Genomic DNA, 27,777 nt, shown 5'->3' with positions numbered 1-27,777 from the left:
CTGTAGTGACACGCTGTAGCATAGCGTAGCCGTCCTGATGGCTCTGTAGGCATTACCAGCTCGTCGTCTGACCTCAAGTTTTGATTTTCTTTCAGTTCTGTTTAATATCAACGGAGGCCCTTCAGACGCCGACCTTGAAAAGACATGCAAATGTTTGACTGGTTTTGAATGATAATGAGGCGAGAGAGGAGGACTTCACATTTGAAGGCTAGTGGGATCATCATCTCCGACACAATATCACACTGACCTTCAGCTGGCACGCTAGTTCAGAGGTAGAGAAACAATCCACTTGCACAGGGATTGTGTTTTGTCAGTATGAGAGTGCACAGGCAAGTAGAACGCCACAAACACATCCATCTTCCAACATGTGTAGGAATAACTATTGTAAGAATTACTCATTTTGTGAGGAAACAACAAAAACCTCATGAATATCACAGTGTATGTGTAGACAAACACACAAGTGTTTCGTTTTTTGTTTGTTCCAACTCGTCCACAACCTTCCTAAACATGTGCGCACAAAGTCTGCACAGGCCCCATGTCTCTGAATGTGAGACCCCGCTAATCCCTAAACCGTAGTGTGGGTCTTTGTGGAGAGCAGAAAGGACACAGCAGCCCAGATGTGAACCGGTTTAATCCGATCGGTATGCTCACCATACTGATGGTACAGCGCCACTGGATGGGAATCCGCCGCCCGCTAATTATATGTATGTGTTTATCAAATCAAATGAGCTGGATCACTGATCCATAGCTCATTATCCAAACAAGATTGGCTAAAATATATTGGATCATATTATTATATAGAGAATTATTGCACTTCTCTTGAGTTTCCCTGCCCATGATTTTGTATGCATTCCTCTTTCTCATGTTCTTCTTCCTATTTGAATACTTAATTAAACCAAACTAATTAGCAAGGCGTTTACATACATTAAGATTAATCGAGATACAGTTCATTAAACACTGGCTTACAGTCTGTTTCTGGGATCGAAGCCAGAATCTTTCAGCTGGAAATGGCCACCCTATAGCCACTCTAATGTCCTGTCCCTGTCTCTCTCCGTCCTCCAGTATGCCCTATAGCGTCTGATCCCTAATCGAAACGGACAAAATATGAATGAAAGCATTAGACTGTTAACAACCTGTGGTCTCGTTTGACGACAGGCTAATTACAGTGGGGAGCGAACAGGTGAGACAGAAGGCAGCTCGCCATGCTGCTGGCCGCCCTGCCAGCACCCCCGGCGGGGGTGGGGGGGGGGGGGGGGGGGACGGCGATGTTGTGAAGGTTCATTTGCACCTTTTTAAACACTTTAACACATCCCCTGTTTATGAGTTTATAAATAGCCACACTCGCACTGTTGGCAACCGAGACCGGAATCAATGCTTTTAAAGGTCTGCGGTTAAGAGCTTGAATGCATTAATCATGAATATTTGATCATTTAATTCACAGTATCGATTGTTTGGCGGTGTTGTGTGGAATGTTATGACCGCCAGACAGATCGAAGAGTTCATTACTCCACTTTAGAACCGGTGCGCCGTGAAGCGATCGAGAGGTGAATTGTACCACAGCCATCATTGCTCCCTGGGGGGTCTTCCTGATGCCTTTAGACGCCCAGCGTGGTCTGGACCACGGACCGGCCGCAGGTTAGAGACTCGATCTAAGAAGTGGCCTCAAGTAGACGGTAACGGGGGCTGGTTTATCCAGTGGACGATGAGGGCGACGACAAGGACGCTGTGACCCAAAACTGTAACTTATGAGACAGAGAGAGACAGAGAGAGACAGAGACAGAGAGACAGAGGGAGACAGAGACAGAGGGAGACCACAAATGCATATGCATATGTCGACGTTAATTACATTCTAGCAGTGTAGGCATGCACCTCTGAGTGATCATGCATGCACAGCACTAACTTTGCATACATCTATACATCTAGCATTCATTTCCTATCTGTTCAATGGGGCAGACCAGCGTGTGCCCTCTCCCCCCCCCCACCTCCCCCCCCCCTCCCCTCCTCCCCCTACGCATCACATTCACATGCAGGCAGAGCCGCGGCCCGTTCGGCCATTCCAGGCGACGACCTTCTTTTTTCTGTGTTTTATTTTGCGTCGTCTCAATATAGCCGCTCATCAATATTCAGCGTCCTGGTCGAGCAGGGCTCTGTTATTTCGGCGGGTGGGTGCTGCCGCTGCTGCACCCCCCCTCCGGTCGGGTCTGGCCTAAATACTCTCCGTGTCGGACGGCCGGCAGTGCCTCTCCGGGGGCCGGCGTGCTCACAGAGAGCGGCAAAGGCTGCTGTTCACCCCCCCCCCCCCCCCCCCGAGCACAGCCCTGGCCAATCCTCGTCCTCGCTCAAGGTAGTGGGGGGATGGGGGATGGGGGGAGGAGGGGAGGGGGGGGGTGCGTCTGTGCTCTGTTACATAAGCCCCCTCCCCCCTCGCCTCCCCCCCAGACCCCCACCAACCAACCCCCCCACGCCCGGTTTCGACGATTCCTCTGCTGTGCTGTGCTCACTGCGTTTCACCTCCCCCCCCCCCCCCCCCCCCCCCACCACCCTTTGTACACCCACCTATGCACTCCCCTCCCCACCTCACCCCCACCACCCTTTGTACACCCACCTCCTCCCCTCACCCTACCCTCACCCCAACCCCACCCCATCATCACCCCCACCACCCTGTACCCCCAACCTATGCGCTGTGTTCCCTTCAACCGTCTGGTCCTCCACAGTGTCCCCCCCCCCCCCCCCTCCGTCCCCCCCGTCCCCCCCCGCCCCCCCCCCCGCCGTGCTTTAGTCTTAATCAGCCCCTGAACCACGGGAGCCTGTTTCCCATCAGGCGGATCCCTGTGGCGCCTGGCACGTCTGAGCTCAAGGCACTCTGCTCCACAGACACATGTTGAGCCCAAATCAGGGGATTGTCATTGCGATGGTGTTCAGGTGCGAGCGAAGACCTCGGCCACAATGTGTTTTCAAACCCCAGCGAAGCGCGCCCCGCTAATGAGATGCGTGCTGATGATGGGGTGGGTTTAATTAAGGTTTGTGCTGATATGAGGGCGAGCGAGAGAGAGAGAGAGAGAGAGAGAGTGGGAGATAGAGACAGACACAGAGACAGACACAGAGACAGAGAGTGAGAGAGAGAGAGAGAGAGAGAGAGAGAGTCAGAGACAGAGAGATAGAGTGTGAGAGAGACAGAGAGTGAGACAGAGAGTGAGAGAGAGAGCCAGAGACAGAGAGACAGAGTGAGAGAGAGAGGGTGGCAAAGAGATACCTTGTGGACGGCAGAGTTATTTCTAGAGGTCACAGTAAATCCGATAGGCTGAAGGTTTGTTGGACTGTCGGAGGGGGTTTATTGCTGTACTGTAAATCCTACAGGGAGTTCTGGGCGTTGCTTTATTTAGCCCCGCGTTGGAGACAGAGGCTGCTGTGCCCCGCCTCGCGTTAGCTTTTTATTACCTGTTTCATATCAGAGGAGGATGACTTCCTACATCCCATAATAATACTCTGTACGCCGGGTGTAGCACGCACCGCTTTAGCTGCAGTTGCAGATGCTAGTTTGGAACGAGACCAAAAAAAAGTTTCTCGTAAGCGTGAAATGTTTGAAAGATTTTCTGTAACACTTCCGAGGAGTAACCCTGGCACACGGGAAGTAAGACATCCGTGTACTCCTGCAACACTCGGCTGGCTCTGATAGGTAGGCTGCTGGGGGATCCCAGGGCAGGAAATAGCTGCTGAGGGTGTTGATGAGAGAGAGGCCCCCGACCCGTTAGATACGCGGGGGCCTCAGCCTTGTATCCAGTCGGGGGCCCCCCACAGGAGCAGGAATACACTGGGACGGGGGAGACAGCTCGTCTCCAACCCAGCCCGGAGCACAGCTCTCGTATCGCGGGGGCAGATGGCTGAGGTCTGAAGTTCGAACGAGTCTGAAGTTTTTCTAGTGCTCTCTCTCACCCCTCTCCCCCAACCCCCGACCCCACACACACCCACACACACACACGCACATACACACACACACACCTGCACCGCTGACACCTTTGACATCTTTGTTTATTGCTTTCTTTATATTTCAAACAGCCGCGTTGAGGTGGTGGTTGCCGTCCACAAATGTCTGCAGGGCAGTGTGTGTGTTAATCAGCAGTGAAACAGTGTAGATTCAGCGCGGTTGAACGCAATTTGTGGGATTGTCAAGGTTTTAAATGACAGCTATTTAGTTATTGCTAAAAGTTTCATTTGTGAGTTTTTCGTTCATTTTCAGCACTATTTCCATTTCCTTCCTTCTCTCTTTGTATGGGTGACATCTTGTGTATTCGGTGTCATCTAGCAGTTTCCTTCTTTTTAACTATTCTGACTAAACTCACCTTTCTACATGCCAATAGTGTTACCTCCACCGTTAAAATGGTGTTTTCACTACACCCATTTCAAACTGAAACCCAACAATGGATTAGGTTGACTCTGTTCAACGGCACTGTGCAAATCGTACGGTTTCATTTGTCTCAGCACTATGAGGGACATTGCCTCGACTCTCAAGTCTGTGTGGTTAGACTGCGGTCCCGTCGGGTAGCATGTGGATATGAATCTTAATCGCCCAGTGTGTGAACTCTATAGTCTGCCTCTCTTCACAAGAGCCAGTGTGTGGATGGTGAACAACACACCAGGCCATGGCCACCATTAGATGTAATTTTCTCATTACGGCCAGGGGATGGGTGCTCATCATAATCATAATCATTATAATTTGAAAGATGGAACAAAAACTGGGTCTGCTTGAACCAGGGAAATATCTCTGCTTCACATTCGGTCGCACGTGAACAGAATCAAGTCGCTTTTCTGTAGGTTTTTCTATTCAAAGCCATTGCTTTCTGGATGCAAGTCTTAAGCAAATCAGGAACCTAGTCTGGTGTCAACAGGCTGGTATCTTTTAACAGAGCGAGACCATGTCTTGCTCGACGGCCAGAAATCGGTCCTGTGGATAGCGAGGTGTTCTGGAAGTCAGCCCTTTTGTTTTAATGAGCTGGAAGTTTCTGTGTGCCGAAGCAAGATTAATGACGTCTTCCTTTCTTGCAGAACACCAGAGTCTTAATTACACGTTTCCAGCCCGTAGGGTCCGTGCGCTTCCTTTGATCCGCTCAAATAAGAAGGATGGTGCGGATTTCATTGAATAGCACTTGAAGCTAACTTCAGGAACTCACGGCGGAGTGACGCACACACAAACTTGAGGTCACCAAGGTGATAGTACAATACAAATATAAATATATTATGATCATTTCAATGAGGCGTGTGGCATGGCCGACTTCAGACTGAAAACAGGAATCTTTGTTTGGTCCTGAAACGTCTTTTTTCAAGCATCTTGCTGCTAGTCTTCGGAGCAGACACATGTGTTATTGGAATGGGTCATGATGTGGCTCAGAGTTGGTTCAAAGTCCAGATGGCTCTAAGCTCAGTAATCTCCAGCCTGGGTGTCCTCTGTTGACAACTCAGACCCAAATTCTTCCCTTCTCAACTACCAACATTGGCCCAGGCCGTGTGTGTGTGTGTGTGTGTGTGTGTGTGTGTGTGTGTGTGTGTGTGTGTGTTTGTGTGATCTCTGTTTTGCAGCTGGAAGGTGGGTGCTAAATGTCCTGCCTACCTGGTGGAAGACACACACACACACACACACACTCTCACACACACACACACACACACACACATACACAGGCACAGGCCTCTTCATCAGGCTGTTCTTGCTGATTAAACAGAACTATGTATAGTGCATAAATAAATCTGTTGGTGGAGGTCGTGGAATTGTAGATAATTCTCCATCTGTATCCTGTCCTGTTCATTACAAGTGAAACTAGGTTAATATGACCTTCATCATAAGTTTTGTATGTGGAGAGCAAAATTGGAGCTGTAGGTTGGTTTGCTTTGGCATGCAGCATCTGCCCCCTGGTGGTCGGACATCAAGACATACTGCTTTTAGCCTATGATTGACAGGTGACCTACATGGCCTTATAATGTTAATGACCGTGGGGAATGCTGATGGGTGCTCCATCATATAACCATGTTCCGTGCCGCTCCAGGCTTGGTGAAATAGAGAGAGATGATGAAGGTTCGTCTTATTCACAGATGCATTATTCATGCAAAGCTTCTCCCAGGCAAGTCAGAGCTTCCAAACAGCAACCTTTAAGTAAAAGGTCAGCAGATTTTCTACCTCTGAAACTCACCTGACTCCCCTCACTTATCCGGCTTATTCTGCGGGCGACAGCGTATTCACGTCATTACCCGCAGCGGAGAGACAAGGAGGTCAGAGTGGCCTCCTAGACTCCTTATCAGTTTGTTATCAGAGTCGCACCACAGGGGCCATTAACATCTCAGAGCGATTTACTGAACAGAAGCCAGGGACAGTTTTTACGGGCCCATGAAGCAGTATAAAACGGGTTCATTTGTGTGTGTTCATTTCGTTGACTGACTGGGCTCCCCTAATAAAAATCAATCGGCCTCAGACTGGAGGTCACTGTAATGGAGGTCCGACGATTCAGCCCAGCATTTGACCTAACATGGTTCGACTGTAATGGACGATCACCGGCCATTAGCCTCGCAGCTCTATGACCTTAATGTTCAGCGCAAACCGTCCACCAATGTCCATTTCATTTGGGTGCGTAATGAAACAAGCTAACTACTGGCATAAGCAACTTGTCTTGCGAGAAGGCTGGAAATGTAGAGAGTGAAGGGAGTGGAATCAAATGTGTAAAGTGTAATTTTCTGTGTAATAATGACACTTGAAACCTGGTCTGATTCCCCACCAAATCTCACCAAGGAAAAAGCATTGCATGATCAATGTGACTTTTCTAATCATAAATTCACACAGTTGCAGCATCGCAGCTCTTTATGACGAACCACGTGCAATAGGGACATCTTTATTTTAGGAAGCGCCACCACCTTTTCCAACAACACTGTTGGGGTTTGAAGCACACTGAACGTTACATATTCATAAGAGCCCCTGCTGAGGAGAACACGATACCCTGCACACAGAACTCACATGTGGTCTTCTCTGTTTCAGTCGTCCTGTTGAACCAGCACTAGTTAACTCGGCTGTGTGAGTTTCTACAACGGATAGGTTGTTAGCCAGTAAAAATGCAGGGTTGATAATCATCACCAAGAAGACCCAGGATGGTTCTCAACACATCTGCCAGTGGATCAATGCTGCGCTAAGGCACCGCGGTGTAGGCATTGGTTTTGACACCAGCTGGTGGTGGGAATCCTGCTGTCTGTGCACTATAGATATACCTACACCCAAGAGGTTCAAGTGCCTGATAAATATTTCCCTTTATCAGCAATACAATCGTAAGTAATGAGGTGTGGAGAAGGGATTGCTACTCTGACACATTTGTTTCTGTATAGGTCAATATATGTGTGTGTTTGTGTGTGTGAATGTGTCTGTGTATGTCTGTGTGTGTGTGTGCGTGCAGCAGGGACAGGTCCCCTATGCATTGGAGGGATTTTAATATGTGTGCATGCAAAATTCTGTTTGTCAGAGGGAAAGAGAGCAAGTGGAAATTGGAACCACACAGGAATATGGAAGCAGAAAAAAATGCTAATCCTATTTCATGCCTCCTTAGATGTGCAGCAGCGGAGAGAGTGATGGGAAGACCAAGGTTATCTCGGCTGCATAGAGGGAGTCACACACACGCCCACACGCATAGACACAACCGCACACACACAGACACACGCAGACACACACACACACACACACACACACACAAACACAAACACAAACACACACAGACGCACATATGCAGACACACACACGCAGACACATATGCAGACACACAGACAGACACAAACACACACACAGACGCACATTCACAGACACACACGCACAGACACACACACACGCAGACACACACACAAACACACACACACACACACACACACACACACACACACACACATACAGACAAACAAACACATATACATACTTGCATATCCACACACATTCACCACACATTCATTCGTATTCAAAGGCTGCGCTACGGTGCCTTTTTCTAGTTAGGCTCCAAAAAAAAGACAGCGCTGGGAATACAAATGCTCCACAACATACCGTCACATCACTGTGGGTGAAATGCTATCAGAAGATCCTCATGCTGTTGTGGCTCCGCCACAGAGCCGTGACTCGTGTCCAATCACACGAGCCCCGTTCAGCTTTGACACGGCCAATATCGGCACACTGGGAGTCAGTCTGATTAGGCGTGCATTAACGGGATTCTTTTCAGGATCGCTGAAAAGGAATCGCACTGAAAACAAACTGCCGTGTCACAGGATCCTGGCCCCCATCCAACCCGCCGGCCAACCTTGTTCCTGCTGTGTCCTTTACACCGTGTGTGTGTGTGTGTGTGTGTGTGTGTGTGTATGTGTATCTGTGTGTATGTGTGTGAATGTGTGTCTGTGTTTGTTTGTGTGTGTGTGTGTCTGTGTGTCTGTGTGTATGTGTGTGAACGTGTGTCTGTGTTTGTGTGTGTGTGTGTGTGTGTGTGTGTGTGTGTGTGTATGTGTGTGTCTGTGTATCTGTGTGTGTGTGTGTGTGTATGTGTGTGTCTGTGTATCTGTGTGTATGTGTGTGTGAATGTGTGTCTGTGTTTGTTTGTGTGTGTGTGTGTATGTGTATGTGTGCGTGTGTGTGTGATGACTCAAAAAAGCTCTGCCAGAGGTTATGTGTGTGTGCGTGCGTGTGCATGCATGCGTGCGTCTGTGTGTGTGTGTGTGTGTGTGTGTGTGTGGGATCCTATGCTCATGACGTTCACCCTGGTCGTGGACCCTCCCCAGTGGGGACAGGGCCCCTGGGACGGCCGCTGTCGTGGCAAATCCCCTTTAACAGAGATTGCGTCTAGGCCAGATGAGATTCCCACTGCAATAAAAGCACACAATACATTGGAAAGCAAATTCTAAGTTTTAATGCATGCATACATTAGACTCCTCTCTAGCAGAGTGAGTCCTGAATACAGGTTGACATGGTTTCTTATACAGTTTCAGACCCTCCCCACATGGAAGGCACATCAAAGAAGAGCGGAGAAGGACAAAGGGCAAATTCTACTCTTTTATGACCCTTTTGTCCCAACACCTAGGAAAACAGTGGTCTTCTGGTTTACGACAAACTCAAACTCAAATTCCAGATGCCTATCTTTGCGACGTTTTCACCCAAAGCACAATGATCAATAGACAGCTGGGAGGCAAGTGAGCAAGACAACCAAGGTTGAAACTGAGGACACTACAAGTTATACAAGAACAGACAAACTTATCAAACAACAGGTCAAATATGTGGATTTTTCCATCACACTCCCCCCTTTGATTATTTTATAATCATAATAATAAAAAAAATCGATCATGTCTAATCCTCAGCACTTCTTCGCTTTTACAGGAGGTGGTTTAGTCTGCTTAGGAAAAAAACAGATTTTCTTCACTTGTCTTCCTCACTGCTTGAGTTATCACCACCCCTGGATCGGGTAGATTTTAGATACCGGTGCTGGCACTGTGGCTCTGATTTTATTGGTTTCTGATTCTATTGTTTCAACTATTACAAGTTGGGCAACTGTGGCTGTGGTTAATTTGGTCACACAAGCTTTAACGCATGCAAATGATATAGTTATAATTATTGCTATGATGAATAGGGCCACAACAAACATTATTGCATTCCTCACAAAGGACGTACCCCAATCCGAGAACCAACTCCCGAACACACTTTTGATATCCCATGAAGTGATTTTGTGAAGGTCAATTATGGCCTTAGGGTTTTCTTTGTGGAAATTCTCAACAGATTGGTTTGCTGAGTGCACGTATGAACAGCATTCCGTGCCAATCATTCAACCTCCGGTTGAGGCAAGAATAAAATCTAATGCCATGCGGTTTTGCAGTGCCACTTTAGTCACCTCCTCGAGTTGTGTTGACATGGCCGTGACTACCCCATCTGTGCTATTAATGTGAGCCTCCAATGCTAGGGATAGTGCCTTCGTCTCCTGTTGGTTTAAATACACACCATATCCATATACCCACCATCATCCCAAAGAATCGTTGGATTCACAGTCACCTCCTTTGGAGAAGCGTGCTGCCAGCCAGCCGTGTCACTGTTCGTTTCAAGTTCCTCGGGGCAATCTTTCCACCAATGACCCCCGGTGCCACAACGAAAACATTCCTTCTTCCGTCCGGTGTCCTTTTTCCCGTGCCGTCTGGCGCTTCCACGGAACTTTTGTTTTCTTCTTGGTTGGTCGCCTTCTTGGTCTTTCACGTGGCGGATGGGGTCGGGATTCTCCAGGGCCTCCAGTTGGGCGAGCCGAAGCTTTTTTTTCATTTCTTTCTCTTGCTTCTTCCCGAGCTCTTCCTTCTTCCTCAGGAGGCTTTCTGCGTGGGTGGCGTGACTCACAATCAATGAAAGTCTGGCGGTACGCCAACCGATGCAGTGTTTCTGTATGAATCCCGATATCTCGTCGTTTAACGCGTCTAGGAAGGCGGCGGTGAGGTTTTCTTCGTACGGCGTCTGAACCTGTCTGTCGGTCGGGACGGGCATCCCACCGTGGATCTTGAACACATTCTCGACGCGGTCCACCAGATCGGCTACCTTCTCGCCCTCCTGTTGTTTGAGCTCGCGAATAGCAGTCCAGTCCCTAATCAAGGGGAACGCCTCCTTGGCTCGATCACAGAGTCTCTCCACCATGAGGCGGTATGGAGATCCTTGGTTCCAATTGAACATAATATCCGCTTGCTCTCTCCCGGGAATGTCGCCTTGGATGCGACCCCACCGCAGGCCCAGTCTGAACATACAGACTTGGCGCACTTCGCCGATGGACGGCTCGTGTTGTTGGGCCAGCTCAAGAATGGCCGTGGCGAGGGCGTCCCCTCCCATTACGGCTGGGTCCGGGAGCCATTCTGCTATGTCCTTAATGTCACTGGGTCTCCATGCACGGAAAACATATGCCGGTCTACCATCCTGGGGATTCAGGACTTCGATCACGGGGGACTGTTCGTCCTCCCAGTTCTCGCATTGGAGAGACGGGGAGGGCATCATCCCCTGGTCAATTAGGCGGCTGGCGACGGGCTCCCGCTTGGCTGGTGTGTCTGTCAGCCGATGTGTTGATTTTTGCGCTTGCCCCACGCTACGGGTGGTAACCCCCGTTGCTTTGTCGGCAGGAAGCTCCTCCTTCGATGTGAGGTCAGGATACAGGTTGGCTGGTGGAGCGGCGGCTTGGGCGGCGGCTTGGGCGATGGCATATGCCGGAGGTGGGAGGGGGGGGTTCGCACACGGTCCACCGGTGCAGTCCAGGTCCGGGTCTACATCCCGGGTGACATTGAGATTAACAATCCCTACACTCTCTACGCTCTCTGCCCCTAGCTGATTTTTTTTTCTATACTGGCCCTCTCTTACCCAAAAATGAAATGCATACCAACATGTTTTTACACTTTTCTTCTTTTTTTCTGATTCTAACAATCTGTCTTCTAACTCTTTTAACCGTTTTGTACTAAAACTCCCCATTTCAGGAAATCCCATTTCATGCCAATGTTTTAAACCCTCCAGCGCCATTTCACCATGTTTCTCCAACATTATCTTTGCAGGCCCCGTTAATTCCGGTTTTCCCGATTTATTACCCATTTCTAGATCCGTACACACTATTAGTTAGGGTTAGGGTTATTATGTTTATTATGATTATTATGTTACTGTTACCTTCTATTTTTTTTTGTTTTTGTTCTTTTCTTTGGTTACCCCCTGCGTTACGTATATATACCTTTCGGAAAACCTTCTTATAACAGTGGTCCTTTACGTTACGCATATACACACAGTGCGGACTCGATGTACCGCGCCTAACGGAGTAACTTTGAACGTTAAGACCTTCGTTCAGATACGTTACCGCAACGTATACCGTTCATATATAGCCCCCTTGATAAATTTAGGTAAATTATCATTCGCATATATACTGTTCGTATAACGGAATTCCGGTACCGTTATACTCCCGGAACGGATTTGTCCTGCAACAGAGTTACGTTACTGTTGCGCATCAATGTATTGTGATCTCACCTGTTCCGACCTCTTTTTCCGTAAGGATACCGTACTGAAGAGTCCCCAATCTAATCTCAACAGGCGCCCTCTTCTCACCCCAGTAGCTGGTTACAGTCTCCCGGTGGCTCTAGCAGAGTGAGTCCTGAATACAGGTTGACATGGTTTCTTATACAGTTTCAGACCCTCCCCCACATGGAAGGCACATCAAAGAAGAGAGGAGAAGGACAAAGGGCAAATTCTACTCTTTTATGACCCTTTTGTCCCAACACCTCGGAAAACAGTGGTCTTCTGTTTTACGACAAACAAACTCAAATTCCAGATGCCTATCTTTGCGACGTTGTCACCCAAAGCACAATGATCAATAGACAGCTGGGAGGCAAGTGAGCAAGACAAACAAGGTTGAAACTGAGGACACTACAAGTTATCCAAGAACAGACAAACTTATCAAACAACAGGACAAATATGTGGATTTTTCCATCACACTGCCCACATGGACTTCCTGTCTTTCCCCTTTTACTCACACCTCTTTATATCGGCCCCCTGCTGTGTCTCCATCTCCTCCTGTCTGGGCCTCTGGGCCCCGTCATGCATACTGATGTCCACGGCCCCGGAGGGCCCCTGGCAGATGGAGAGCAGAGGACCACGAGCCAGATTAAATGTATTTGTATGGCGAACAGCGGTTGTTTTTTTGGCAGGTTTATTTGTGGCGCTGCTGTTTCTATTGTTCGGATTGAGAAAATCACGCCTTTTCCTTTCGACACGACCTCGTGATGTTGTCGTTTGAGCAGGGCGGTTCAGATGATGCACACAGTGTACAGAGTCGCACCTACAACCACGGCTGTGTTCCGTCACCCAGATGGGAATAAACACTTAATGTAGCGCCTTTGTGTCAACGCATATCCTCAACCATTCAGGTGCACGCTTCAAACTAAAACCCATTCATATCAAACATCAACATCAAACTGTTGTTTTTATTCAATGCTCACTGAGACACCTAACAAGTGAAATATTTTACGTTTCATTAAAGCAATCCAGGTCTAACCCATGTGATTCACACGTTCTGAATCCTCCCAAGTTCCGAGCATCAATATATAAAACCACTCATTTTGACTTTCTGTTCCTGCGATCGCGTGAGAGCGACATCTACAGATGTGGCTGCTAGTTGGCTATCGAGGGTGAGGATAAAGCAAATAGTTGATCTTCCAGGGAATGCTGAATAAGCCCCTGCTGATGTCAGTGGCTGTAGGGGAGTACTGGAGCAGAGACAGAGGCAGGTGCTGGCGGGCAGCTGTTCCTGTATGGCCCCGGACTCTCTTCTGTAACGAACAGATGTGCCTCCCTCAGCCAATCCCAGGCCTCGCTATGGGAAGACGATGCCCCCTCTGCTGGCTAGTGCTTAGTTCCTTAGCCAGTTCTTCCTATAGGGACTGTTGGGTTTGCAGATCCGGGCTTCTCGGGCAGATGTTGTATAACGTACTGTGTAATGGAGGGAGATTATTCCGTGGGCGTGCACTCTTTTCTTGTCCTTGTTCTCCCGCTCAATCTGCTCCACCTTCACTTTTATTTCCAAGTTTACGCATCAGTTGCTTCAGGCTCTTTAGCCTCTATCCCTTTCGTTTATTAATTCATCTCTTCTTTGTCTCTTCCTCGGCCTCTATGTCTCTGACCCACCGGCTCTGGAACACTCCTCCCTCCTCACTCCTGACTCCTCTCTCCTCCCTCCTGACTCCTCCCTCCTCCCTCCTCCCTCCTCCCTCCTGTCTCCTCCCTCCTCACTCCTCCCCCCTGTCTCCTCCCTCCTCTCTCATGTCTCCTCCCCCCTGTCTCCTCCCTCCTGTCTCCTGTCTCCTCCCTCCTGTCTCCTCCCCCCTGTGGCCTCATGCATTATTCATGTCTGTTTGAAGGGTCAGGCAGCACGTCCTGTAGAAATGCTTTCCCTAAGATGCAATGAAATAATTCATTCATGAGACGATGGAACTGTTGGTTAATATATACAGTACAGCTTATAGTAGGGTACCCCTTTGAAACACTCAAACTCGCCAAAAACAGACCCGACATGGATCAACAGACAGTTGATCCATGATATTACCAGTTTGAATTAATTCCTCATTCTTGAAACCCAGTCACTCTCTCTCTCTCTCCCTCTCTCTCGCTCTCCCCCCCCTCTCGCTCTCTCCCCCCCCCCCCTCTCTCTCTCTCCCTCTCTCTCTCTCCCCCCCCCTCTCTCTCTCTCCCTCTCTCTCTCTCCCCCCCCCCTCTCTCTCTCTCCCTCTCTCTCTCTCTCTCTCTCTCCCCCCCCCCTCTCTCTCTCTCTCTCTCTCTCTCTCTCTCTCTCTCTCTCTCTGTGTGCGTGTGCCTGCGTGTCTTTCATTCGTGACGTGGACCTTCCTGCAGCGATAAAATATGACAACTCGCCCGTTTCTTTACGACGTGATAAAACCGCAGTAAACGAGGAGAACATAATTAAATTGCGGAGGAAGAGCAGCTTGCTTTACCCTCCGTCCCCATGGAGACACACTTTCTTAGCGTGGCTCCGGAAATCCCGATACACAATCGAAAGAGGACGACAACGGTTGTGTGCGGACGACAACGTGTGGAGTCTGTTGTGTTATTAATGCACGGCGCGGCGCCGCGGGTTACGGTGCAGTCAGGGCCGTGTTCGCTCTTTTGCTCTCTCTCTCTCTCTCTCTCTCTCTCTCTCTCTCTCTCTCACACACACTGCACCATCACCACCACCACCTCACAGGGGAGAGGAGAACTTCACACACACACAGACACACACACACACGCTGAAGACGAAAGAGATTTCAGCCCTGGGGCCGAGAAAGAAATCTGAATAAGGGTGGCTGAATATTTAACGTGGCGCATCCGTAAAGGAAAGGGGGAGCGGACGTGTCGAGAGCTGTGGGAGGACTGCAGACGTTCTCATCCGCTCAGTGGGAAGACACCGTTGGGTTGGTACAGAGCGGCCAGCACGCTGGCCGTCGGGATCAGCTGGCGACCCAGCTATGGCAGGGAATGATGAATGCATGAGCGGTGTTTCGAGGCCGTCCTCACCGTATCGGTGAGGAGGAGGGTCGCCTGCTGCCCATAACAGCCCCGTGCCTCTGATTACTGCTTATTGACCACACTGCTACTTACTCCTCTCTGAGCGAGAGAGGGAGAGAGAGAGAGAGAGAGAAGGGGGAGGGAGAGAGAGAGAGAGAAGGGGGAGGGAGAGAGAGAGAAAGAGAGAGAAGGGAGAGGGTGAGAGAGAGAGGGAGAGGGAGAGGGAAAGCAAAATAGAGAGAGAGAAGGGGAGGGAGAGGGTGAGAGAGAGGGAGAGCGAAGGGGAGGGAGAGGGTGTGAGAGAGAGAGAGGGATGGTGATTTTTTATGTATGCAAATAACATCAGGCAGATAGGCAGATACGAGTGGACTGACCTTTGAAGTGCCTATAAAGCAATAACGTTTCTACTTGTACTTTCTCTCCGTCCCTGTTGCTCCACCTGTCCCACCATTGATCTGATGCACTTATTCCTAAAAAAACTGCATGCTAACTTTTCCTTTCTTTCCTCCCTCGCTTCCTTCCTTCTCCTCATCCATCCTACCTTTCTTACTCCCTTCCTCCTTCTTTTCTGCCCCCTTCTTTCTCCGGTCCTACCTTTCCCTTATTTTTCCTTCCTTACTTTACTTCCTTCCTTCCTTCCTTCCTTTCCATCCATCCTACCTTTATTCCTTTTGTCCATCCTTCTTTTATGCCGCCTTCTTGCCTTCCTCCGCTCTCCTTTCCTCCCTCCCCTCTCCCTTCCATCCTCCACTCTCACTTCCTTCCTCCTCGTCCTCTCCCATCGTTCCTCCCCTCCCCTCCCTCCCTCCCATCCTTCCTCCCCCCCCCCCCCTTTCTCCAGGTGTGTGTCTGGTGCTGGGCTGCATGATCTACCCGGACGGCTGGGACAGCGACGAGGTGCGGAAGATGTGCGGCGAGCAGACGGACAAGTACAGCCTGGGCGCGTGCTCGGTGCGCTGGGCCTACATCATGGCCATCATGGGCATCCTCAACGCGCTCATCCTGTCCTTCCTCGCCTTCGTCTTGGGCAACCGGCAGGACGGCCTGATGAGCGAGGAGCTGCTGGCCGAGAGCAAGGGTGAGAGTGAGCCAGGAAAGGGGGTTGATTTGGTACAGCCGCCCGGGGGAGGGGAGGGGAGGGGTGGGGCGGGGGAGGGGAGGGAGGGGGGGGGAAGGATGGGAGAGGACGAGGAGGAAGGAAATGAGAGTGGAGGATGGAAGGGAGAGGGGAGGGAGGAAAGGAGAGCGGAGGAAGGCAGGAAGGCGGCATAAAAGAAGGATGGACAAAAGGAATAAAGGTAGGATGGATGGAAAGGAAGGAAGGAAGGGAGGAAGGAAGGGAGGAAGGAAGAATAAAGGGGGGGGGGGGTTAATGGACTGACCCGGCGGGGCGACCGCTGAGTGTCAAGTGCCACGGTGAAGTGGTTATTAAGCGCGCGTGTGTAATTAGTGCGGCGTTGGTTTAATTGAGTGAGCCGTTGAGGGGATGATTGCAGCTGAAGTCGCTTGGGTAGTGGATCGCCCTCTCTGTTAATAGTGTGAAGAGCGTTTTGCGCAGGCTACGTAGGAGAACGCGTGTTGTTTTAGCCGCCCCTGAACGTCATGAATGTATTTGAGGTCACGTTAATAGGTAATTTAGTTCAGCCTTTTGGGGAAGGGGTTTGTACAAATGGTCAAACAAGTGAGACTACGAGTTGAACGCAGATAGGGTAATGGAATGTATCACAACCGTGAGAGTTTTATGGTGTATACTTTCTTCAAAAGGCACCCTCCAAAAATAACCGCCTTTCTTTTGAAATATTTTTTTTATAAAAACAACTTGAATACAATTTTAGAGGTCATTAACAACACAAAATGGATCTTATTTACTATTATACTATTATTGTGAGTATTACATTTCTCGATCGATTATTCGTTTTTATTAGCCATCTTGCACTCTTGCACCATCTACTGGCCATTATACGTACTACAACCAGCGGCGCTGAACGATGGGCGCTACAGATAATAAATCCTCTATAAATAGCATGACCTTGAGAGCCAAACTTTTAAACCGTTTCTACCTTTTTCTGTATTCACAGAAGCAGGAAATGCCTAGCTGTATTTATGGGTAAGTAATATTTATCTGATAAACACATAAACAATCAAACAAACATAAAATCATAGACATTTTGAAAAAAATACATAATTTATTCTATTTCCTCTTCCCTGATGCTGATAGGCTCTCTAATTACGCCCCGGTTCCTCCACATCCCCCACCAGAAGAAGGAGGTTGCACTGGGGCTGTAGAGGAGAAGACTACAGGTGCACCAACCAGCTATTACACCTACCAACCAACCAACCAACCAGCCAGCCAGCCAGCCAGCCAGCCAGCCAGCTTGCCTCTTACGCCGACTGTACCCACTAATGAAATTATCCAGTGTAACCAGTTTATCTAAAAACATTGCTCTCGCCACCAATTCATTCATCTCCTGGCTTCGTCCCCATGCACTTCCACAGAGCCCAGAACGCTGGGAACACTACCTGAGTCTGCAGCGCTTAGACCTGTGTGTAACACAGTGTAAGCGCCGTGGTGAGGGCATGACAGACTGTGAGAGTCCTCTTGAGGTGTGTAGGCTGCCCACTGCCTGCGTGAGATGTAAAAATGGTGTGTGTGTGTAGATGCACAGCAGAGAGAGAACAAAAAAATAAACAAAGACATCTACACAAGCTAGGCTAGAGACATTAACATGCATGCATGTTCACACAGGCACAAATCCGTAGCCATACACAGACACACACACACACACACACACACACACACACACTCACTCACTCACTCACAGACACACTGGCACATAGACACACACACACACACACACACACACACACACACAAACACACAATCAGTAAACATTATATTTATAAATATTCCACTAAGTTAAATATGTGTATCACTTGTGTATGTGTTCTGTTTTATTTGTGAACAGAAGAAAGAGCTTATTCCCATTTAATATTGGGTTGGTGTGTAACTCTGTTGTCTTTTATATGTATAATTATGATGATGAAACAAAAGGTTTATTATTCTTCTTTAGCTTATATCACCCATCGTTTCGCTCTTGAGTTAGTAGGAGAAAATATACTGTCAACAGTTTTCTAACGTAATCGACACGGTTAAAAAAAAAAAGAAGAAAAAATTATACTACAAAGTCTACAGAATCTTGTACAGTGAGTGTTGAATATATTCTTGGAGTTTTATGGTAATCCATTCAGTAACCTGCTAGCTCACTTTGCACATTGTTACGTTTGAACACAATCCCATCACTTTTCTAGTCTGTGGTATCTTCACTGTGAGGGGTCTCAGAGGACGGCTAGCGCCTCAATTTGTAGCTGCTGAGAGAACTTAAACTGTGTGTGTGTGTGTGTGTGTGTGTGTGTGTGCGATCGTGCACATGTGTGTATGGGTGTGTTGGTGCGTGCATGTGTGTGTGTGTGTGTGTGCACACACACCTGTGTTTGTGTGTGTGTGTGTGTGTGTGTGTGTGTGTGTGTGTTCGGGCACGTGTATGTGTGTATATGTGTGTGCATGTGTGCGTGCGTGCTTGTGTGTGTGCGTGTGTGTGTCTGCGTGCGTGCTTGTGTGTGTGTGCTTGTGCGCATGTGTGCGTTTGTGACTGCGACTGTGGCTGCATATGTGTGCCGGTGCATGTGTGTGTGAGAGAGAGAGAGAGTGAGTGTGTGTGTGTGTGTGTGTGTGTGTGTGTATGTGTGTGTCCAAGTATTTATTATTTTTTGGCTTGCACAACCATGAGCTCACTTGAGCGAGTTAATGTGTATTGTCTGCGTTAATGTCTGTGTGCAATATTTGATAGGCTAGTAAACCAATACATCCACCTCACACACACACAACGATCCTGTTGTGTGGCAAAATGTCTCTATCTATCTCTCTCCCTCTCTGTCTGTCTCTCTCTCCTTCTCCCCTAGTTGTGACATTCATGGGGATTAGTATAGATCTGTTTGTGTTACCATCTGTTGGTTCTATTGCAGTTCTGAATGTCTGCCTCCCTGTTCTCACCCTGTGGATATCTTGTGTAAATACTTAACCCATAGATACCAAACACTTATAAAACATGAGGGTATACTTAAAAAAAAAGACAAACGAAATTAGATTATTACTATTATTATATAAAAAAACGACATATATATATATATGAATACTAAATAAAGATTTTCACAGTATTCAAATAAGTATGGTGTTAATTTTTTGTAACGTTTAAGAAGGTTGTGTGTCTTGATTGTATGTTTTGCTGTCACAAAACCAGCAATCTAATGCTGTTCTGCCATATTATCAACACCTTACAATATAAATACATCTAACAATATGATACAGAAATGCATAGAAGATAAGAAGCACTATATATATCGCTTGCAGGAAATTCTGGAAATATATGATATTGGGCCTAGTTCAGCCATAGGCAGGGGTGAACCCCTTTGAATTGTGATTATGAGAGATTATCCTTCAATAGGTCTGTCACATGCCTGGACCACCATTGGGGAAGGAATGTCTGGCCTGGGTATTTGGAACAAGCTGATTTAGAAGCCTTTGAGGTCGGCAGTCAACCAACCTACTAAATGGCATGGCATGCGCAAGGTTTTATACCATTAGTGCGACTGCAATGCTCTATATTCAAACGACTATAATAACAGGGCTGCCAACTTTTGGGTTCTGTAGAATCTTGTAATGCATACCTTATAGCAGGGTCTGCGGGTGTAAATGTTGACTGTGGGTGGGGGGACGGGGGGACGGGGGGACGGGGGGACGGGGGGACGGGGGGACGGGGGGACGGGGGGACGGGGGGACGGGGGGACGGGGGGACGGGGGGACGGGGGGACGGACGCGTGTTTTTGTTTTTTTTGCCGCGAGAAATTTGATTTGTGGCGTGTGTGCGTGTGTAGGCAGGCAAAAACGTGTGTCACACGGTGAAACCGTGAAAGTTGGCAGCTCTGACTGTAATAAAAAAAGGTATACATGAGAAAGAAACGAAAGTGTTCAATGAGCGCAGTCAAAGTGTCTGCACCTTTAAGAGCAAAGACCAGTGTAGGGGAAGGGGGAGGGGCTAATTCAAACGTAGCCCTTCCCCTAAACTATTGCGAAAGCGGAAATAACAAAACATCGGTTACGCAGGCGTCCATGGTCAACATCTGAAGTGTAATTCTAAAACACAAACACGTGAAGAAATGGGTGCTGTGTTGGACACACCATCGGTGTGTCCTCTATGTAACGAGCTGGTCGGGGACCCGATCATTTTGAAATGTAAGCATCACTATTGCCGACGCTGTATTGGGGATCTGTGGAGCACTACGCCGTCCGGACCCTACAAGTGTCCTGAGTGGAGATGCAAGACTGTTTACAACACACTGCCCTTTGGGACGAGGATTGCCACGGCGTCCGGGTCCTCGGGTCAAGGCCCCCCCTCAGGTAGATGGTGCAAAGGTCTATCACGTGCTGTATGATGCATTACTATGTAGTTTCAGGGTAATAACAATGTGCATTGTTTGTTGCCTTTCTACTGCGCACTTTGTTAGCCATTGTAAATTGTAGCCAATGTTCCGCTTTTATTTAAAATTGACTACTTATTTAATGTTTTTATTATTGCCCTTCTTGTTTCTTACTTTTATAATATTTTATACTTTTAATTCGACTTACTTCCGGGATTGGATCGCAATAATTAAATTGCCAGAAATGAATGCACCTAACGGTTTTTGTTGTTGTTTGGTTTTTGACAAATCAAGTAACTTTATGAACTTGACACTTGGATAAAAATGTGGCATACCAGGGTAACAAGCAGTCAGTAATTATCTTTTAAACATGGTGTTTCCAAACATGCCATAGACCCACTATCGTGCCATGGAATTCCAACCTGTCTCTTTATTCCTCAAATTTCACAGCACCTCAACAATATCAATAGTAGCAACAGGTTTTTTTAACTGCAATGTTTTGCCATCTACTTTAAATCTGGCCCGTGTTTGAAAAGTGCTATACAAATAAAGTTGCCTTGCCTTGCCTTCTATTAGGAACGTCAAGCAACGACAACGACGTCAACTCTAAATGGTCAAAGCCTTCTTTCACCAACTTCTCCCTTGGGAAGCGCAAAGCCAGCGTGTCTGTGGACCACCGGCCCGACGTAAAACGACCAGCCGTGGCCCCTCCCCACGCCGCGGCGCCATCCAATGAGCCGGCAGAGCCCCCGACGACCACCCCCTCGCCCGTCCCGTTTTCCCGCGGCGAATCGCCGCCGTCCACCGACGACGACCGCAAGTCGTCATCCACCTACAGCGAGGAGTACGTAGAAGTGGCCTCGGTGGTTTCCAAGTCCGGACCAGAACCAGAGGAAGTGCTCATATTGGAAGACTCCAGTCGCTCCAGCGGCGAAGAGGACACCTTCGTCCCTGCACCCGCGGCTCCGACCCCCGACCTCAGAGGGACGCAGGCGACCGGCCTCTCCCGGAGGACGCCCGCCTCCCCCGGCCCCTCCCGCAACGGGACAGAACAGCCCTCCCCTCGCCCCCTCGGCTGGTCGTTGATCGCCCTACGGCCCAAACTCACCCCCACCAGACGGCTCTCCCCGGGGCCCTCGTCTCCCCACCGCTCCCCCAGGGCCCCGCCGCCGCCGCCGGCCGCCAGCCTGGCCCCCGTCCCCTGCCACTACTGCGCCAGCGCCGCCCCGCAGCCGGCCGTGAAGACCTGCCTGGTGTGCGGCGCCTCCATGTGCGCCGAGCACCTGCGGCCGCACCTGGACTCGCCGGTGTTCCGGAGCCACACCCTGGTGCCGCCCATCGAGGACCTGTCGGCGTGGCGCTGCCCCGAGCACCAGGAGATGAGCCGCATCTACTGCCGGCAGTGCGCCGCGTGCGTGTGCACGGTGTGCACCGTCATCGGCTCCCACCGCGACCACGCCTGCGTCAGCATCCGCGAGGCGGAGAGGGAGCTCAGGGTGAGGACGGGGGGGAGGACAGGGGGAGGACAGGGGAGGCCCTGGTTCTGCTTGGGTGCTTTTTAATCTTGTAGTCCTCCTCGTGTTACTAGTGAATACCGTCTTTTCTGTAGTTTTGAGTGTTTTTCTTGTTTTTTTTAATTTACATTTACATTTTGGGCATTTAGCAGATGCTTTTATCCAAAGCGACTTACGATAAGTACATTTGTCATGAGAAGTGAAACAATATCTTGCCGTCGGTACAGTAAAGATGTTCATAGAACCAAGTGCAAGTACTAACAATCGCCAGGCTAACTCCATTCCCTGTATACAGCAGTGATAGCTAGCTACTGCAGATGCTACACAACTAAGTACATGCTACACAACATGCATGCACAACACAATTAAGTACAAATGTTCCTTTAAATGTTCCTAATGGTACATTTATCTAATAGACTTTTATCTAATCTAATAGAATTTTTAGTATTCTGTTGCAAAATGTTATTCTCCATTTTATTTGCTGATAATAAAGGTAATAATATAATATTAGTGATAATAAAGAGCTTTGATCAGTTTCCTTGAAGATACACAGTAGCTGTCTACATTGGCTAGAGTGCAACAATGCTTCGCCCTACAGGATGGATCGACTGTGTCTTTAAAAAGTTGCGTACGTTCTCATCACCAGGGAAACCTGAAGGAGGAGATCCAACAGCTGCAGGTGTCTGAGAACACACTGATCAAACGACTGGCAGAACTCAGGCAGAAGAAACTGGATTTCGAGGTGAGCACAGCGTTGTCTATTTACACAGTGTGGTCACACAATAGTCTGTGAGGGGCAGAGCTTCAGCGTCAATGTATGATAATGTTAACAGGATTTACACACATCTATGTAAACAGAGTAACCTGGTTAACAGAGTTTACCCCTGAAAATTACACAAATCCCCTTCCTAAAGCTTCGTCTACTGCCGTCTCCCCCTAGAAGTTCTGCTTTTCTTTGAGTAGGACTGCTGGATCCCAGTTGAGTCAGTCAAGTCCATTGTTTTTGCTTCCTGCCAGGAAACAAGCAAAAAACAACGGCCTTGACTGACTCTCCCCCTCCCGGTCCACAGGGGGTGCTGGAGGAGGCTCGCTTGGCGGTGCAGCAGCAGTATGCAGCCATGAGGGAGGCCCTGGAGCAGGAGGAGCAGTCGGCCCTGCAGTGCGTGGTCCAGGAGGAGGCCAGGTCCGTCGGGGGCCTGGAGGGCCACCTCGGCAGGCTCCAGGGCTCCCTGACGTGTGTCCAGCAGGGCCTGCACACCCTGGAGGGCCTGGCCGACGCCAAGGGGGAGCAGCGGGTCCAGGAGCAGGCCTTCATCATGGTGAGACACGGCCCCCCCTGCATGGAGCTTTAGTAGAAGGGTGCACACCGCCCGGTCCAGAGCACGGTTCTAGAGCAGGGCCCCATGCAGCACGGCCCCCCTGCATGGAGCTTTAGCAGAAGGGTGCACACCCCGGTCCAGAGCACGGTTCTAGGGTTAGAACCATGCATGGCCACATGCATGGAGCTTTAGCAGAAGGGTGCACCCCTGGTTAGAGAACACTGTTCTGGAGCACGGGCCCCTGCATGGAGCTTTAGCAGTGCACAGCGTGCATAGCCCGGTCCAAAACAGGGTTCCGGAGCACAGGCCTGGATTTGCATTTCCGTAGCTTTGGGCAGGTGTGGTAGAAGGCGTTGCTTTTGACTATGTTTGACGAGGCGAAGTTTGCAAAATTTGAAAAGCAAGATGGCGATTTTTGTCATTGGTAAAGATTTTAAACAAACCTAATAATATTTGGATTTTGTAACACTGCATCTGTGTCTGGACATACATTTGGGGGGTTACTGCCTACAGCAAGTTATTTATTTCATCATTGTTTCATCATTTAAATGTCCTTTTTATGTTTTCCTTTCTCTACTACAGGAGTACAGCAAGATCACCCAAATGTAAGCTGATTTAGTATACTTCAGATTATTACTAAATAATCTGTGTTAAATACTGTTGAATTAAATGTATAATTGTAAGTTATTTGCTATAACCCTGTATTTCAAATCACTAAATTCATTAATAACTACATTGATTAGTGACGGCGAAGTCCTTTATTCTTAAATTATTCTTATTTACTGTAAATTTATCAGTAATCACTAACTATCACTAATCAGATAAAAGTGACTAAAAACCTCAACTGTTTATTGAAATGAAAGATTAAATGATTACCGCCTGTGTATATTTTGGATTTGGAAGCAGTATATTTGGATTTACGAAGCAGGAATAACAACAAGGACACGGTTCACTCAACAGAAAGCGTGTTCCTGCATATCTCCAAAAGAATCAATCGAATCGACTTCCCCTTGTCACCTAGCGCCGCAGCACCTGCAGCATTCAAAACCCCCATCTCCTCGCCTCATTTACACCCTGACCCTGGTCTCCGTTGCCCCCTCCCCTGGTCAGGTTCAGCGAGGCTGGCCCCGGTGACGTGGACCTGGACTCCCCGGAGGACGAGGTGGACCGCGCCCGGCTGCAGTGCCTGAAGAGCTGGACGGAGAAGAGGCTGAACGCCCTGGTTATCTCGCTGCCCGAGAGAGACCCCTACAGACTGCTCTGTGAGACACTACTGCTAAACACCTTCACTTGTCTTTTCAAAACTGTCTTATCCGCTGTTACTTTGGGTGGTTTGGGGCATCACGGGCGGATAGGTTACCTCCTTAAAGGTGTAGTAGCTACGATTCGTGAGCTGTTATTTGAGTGTAATTTGTTAGAAATGGCACAGCCATCCGTCAGCTGTTGGTGAGTGAAATGCGCTCTGATATTTTGAGGTTTCAAAATCATACTCTTTTCTGCTCCTACTCTTTATAACTCTCAATTCTTACCTACAGCACCTTTTAAGACTCAATAACTGTACATGGCTTCAATCGTTTTTTTTTCTCCACACCTCGTCATGTCGATCTATCCCTTATTCACTCGCTCTCGGCTCCGGGTCTAATTGAAGTCTTTGTGCAGATGGGACCGTTCCCTCCCTGGACGCGGACACGGCCCACCCCAAGCTGCTGCTGTCCGACGACTACAGACAGGTGACCTACGGTGAAGTCCAGCAGGCCTATGCGGAGCAGGGGGCTCGATTTAGCTCCTTCCCCCAAGTCCTGGCCTCCGAAGCCATGGATCAGGGCCGCTGGTACTGGGAGGTGGAGGTGTCTTCGGAAGACGCCGGCCAGTGGAAGGTGGGGGTGTCTGAGGCCCAGATCGGGAGAAAAGGCCAGAAGGGGAACTGTCGTCTGGGCTTAAATCCCTTCTCCTGGTGCCTGGGAGCGGAGCGGGGCAAGGTGGAGGCCATGCACGACAGAGCGTCTGCCTCGGTGGCAGTGGGGCGGCTGCAGAGAATAGGAGTGTTCCTGGACTGTGACGAGGGCATGTTGTCGTTCTTCAGCGTGACACCAGGGGGCGCCTTAGCCTTACTGCACACGTTCAAGCAGGAGTTCGCTGAGCCGCTGTACCCGGCCTTTTCTGTCTGTAAAGCACAGCTGACCATCTGTGATCTGTTCAAAATGTCAGACCCCGAGTGAGGGTTGGGGGAACGACATCTTGGGCTCTTTGAGAAAAGGGCGTCGTGATGCTTTCTTTTGTATGTGTTTTTTTCAATATGTATCTGTATAAATATGTATGCTTCGTTGATATTTTGATCATCTCAATAATGTTGTCAAATGCTTGAAATTTTGTGCAAGCATTTAATGTATACAAATGCTAGAAGTTGTTATACAGCAGAATTTTACTACATTCCAAAAAAAATAGTATTTTTATTTGTATTGTCGTGTGTCTTCCATATCAATTGCCTACGTACAGTATCAAGCTTTTAAAATCATTCTGCAAATCAATATATTTCTGTTTTAAACGTTCAAAAAAAAAGTTTTTTATTGTGTTTCATTCACATTTTACACGATCCTTGGAAAAGAATAAAACCCATGTGTCACAAAAAAAACTGCAGAGGTGAGCGAGAGGTCAGCACAATGAATCACCGCCCGCTGTGCGATCGTTTATCCCACCTGACCGGACACCGGTATTGTGTCTGTAACTCTACACCCCCACTACCCCCCCCCCTCCCATCCACTACCCCCACCCCCAGACTGACCAAACACCACAGTCAGCGAGATCTCGCAGAGCGACACAAACAGCTAGTGTTTCTGAACGGCACACCCCCCTCCCTCCCGCACGAGTGGCAGAAGTCATTCATCCAGAGCGATGGCCCTGTGTCGGTGACGTCATTAAGACCGGGTAACCACAATCATGTTTACAGAGATTTCTGACGGGCAATAAGGGCAGTAGTAGAAGGAATGCTGCTGGCTACTAGTGCTGCCAACAATGTAGGTGTTCAGAGGCAACCTGCAAACACTGCAGCTCCAGTGCTTATCAACGCATCTGCATCTCCTTTTTTATTGTATTTTTTCCACAAGTAGACTAGACACAGTAGGTATATTCATTTCCATACCCTTATTCTGCGTTGGCCTCCTCTACCTTCAAAAACGTATTTACCCATGTTTGTACAGTGTAAACCTAGATCTATAGCAATGACTTCAAGCATGTAGCCCTGCACGCCACGCCATGTCCAATTTATGTCTGCCCCCATGGGATTGGAGCGAATTCCTCTCTCTTCACTTGTTGCGGCAGGGCAGAGATTCCTTGCATTTCTTAGATTATTAGATCGGAGGAGCTCCGCTGAGCTTGAAGGGTCTCGTAGCCTAAGTAGGCTAATTATATCCTCATCTTCTTTCCTGCAGATCAGAGCGATATCGTTGTTGCTCTTTCTTCTGACAAATATATATACTTATTGTAAGTCGCTTTGGATAAAAGCGTCTGCTAAATGCCCTAAATATAAACGTAAATGTTATGCTGAGCCGTAGAGTGCTACATATCAGTGATGACTGGCAGGCAACAACTCCTAGAGGAGTGTTGTCAGTACACAACACACCTAGGTGCTGAATAAGCCATCAACACCCCTGCCTGTGTGACAATAATGTGATGCGTGAAGTGTAATGACCTGGTGATTCATTTATTACTGAAGGGATCATATCACCCACACACCCCATTATAATTTATTGCACCAGCAATTTCGATGTTTTACAATGTCTATTAGCTTGGCCTGAATGCAATCCCCCAGTTGACTGCATCTCTGCCTGGATCCCCAGCCTTGTCTTGCAAGCCGGTGGTTGTTCAAACGTTACAACTCCCAAAGACGCTGTAGGTTTGCCATCGCTCGCCCCAAAACCCCCAAAAGTAAGACCTGACCTGCAGTCATTTATTCATTTCTCTATCTTTGGATATGTCTTTTTCCCCTCCCTTCACCACTGTCCCGGAGGGCTGATTAGCCTACTGTCATCACCCAGGATGGCCTATTCAACATGGACGCCTCCTTATCTTTCAGGAACAAGACGTTCAATTCCAGCCTGTCAGCCAGTCAGACTCAAATAGATCCGTGTTTTATCTCACCGTTTCAGTTTCATATTCTGTGTGAAGATATTCTGATGTGTAGCCTATACTGGCATGCATCTATAAATAGATATAGATATAGATATAGATAGGCGGATAGATCCCATTCAGGGACTGCCTTTAACTTTCTTGCTGTCTGTCACAGTTGTTATTCCCTTTAATTCCCCCCTATACTGATGCCTCAAAGGTTAGTCTTTTATCTCTTGTTGTCTATAAGAAAAGACTCCCCCGCCCTTTTGTAAATTAACTTTCATAAATCCCTGACATTGTCTTGTTTAAGCCTCTG

General features: G+C 48.5%; 2 protein-coding genes and 1 pseudogene across 3 annotated transcripts; 2 read left to right on the top strand and 1 right to left on the bottom strand.

The window, feature by feature from the left end:
• Positions 1-9,973: 9,973 nt before the first annotated feature.
• Positions 9,974-11,593, bottom strand: LOC311357272 (uncharacterized protein; the record flags this gene model as incomplete). The annotated part of the gene is made up of 1 exon (XM_084477175.1): positions 9,974-11,593. One exon carries the CDS (start codon positions 11,591-11,593, stop codon positions 9,974-9,976), a length of 1,620 nt encoding a protein of 539 aa, XP_084333301.1.
• Positions 11,594-12,583: 990 nt separating this feature from the next.
• On the top strand, positions 12,584-17,332 carry LOC311357271 (LHFPL tetraspan subfamily member 3 protein pseudogene; annotated as a pseudogene). The gene is made up of 3 exons: positions 12,584-12,662; positions 15,888-16,124; positions 17,265-17,332. The product of its transcript is annotated as an LHFPL tetraspan subfamily member 3 protein pseudogene (transcript).
• A 2,878-nt stretch (positions 17,333-20,210) lies between these two features.
• On the top strand, positions 20,211-25,904 carry LOC311356994 (tripartite motif-containing protein 14). Its single transcript, XM_084476867.1, has 7 exons — positions 20,211-20,501; positions 21,098-22,017; positions 22,682-22,777; positions 23,106-23,354; positions 23,937-23,959; positions 24,465-24,616; positions 25,014-25,904. Exons 1-7 carry the CDS (start codon positions 20,261-20,263, stop codon positions 25,571-25,573), a joined length of 2,241 nt encoding a protein of 746 aa, XP_084332993.1. The 5' UTR covers positions 20,211-20,260; the 3' UTR covers positions 25,574-25,904.
• The last annotated feature ends 1,873 nt before the right edge of the window (positions 25,905-27,777 follow it).

Source organism: Micromesistius poutassou (assembly GCF_964030765.1).
Source record: "Micromesistius poutassou genome assembly, chromosome: 13".
Taxonomy (NCBI): Eukaryota; Metazoa; Chordata; class Actinopteri; order Gadiformes; family Gadidae; genus Micromesistius; species Micromesistius poutassou.
The sequence above is the reverse complement of the archived record's forward strand: the minus strand, read 5'-3'. Positions and strand labels throughout refer to the sequence as shown.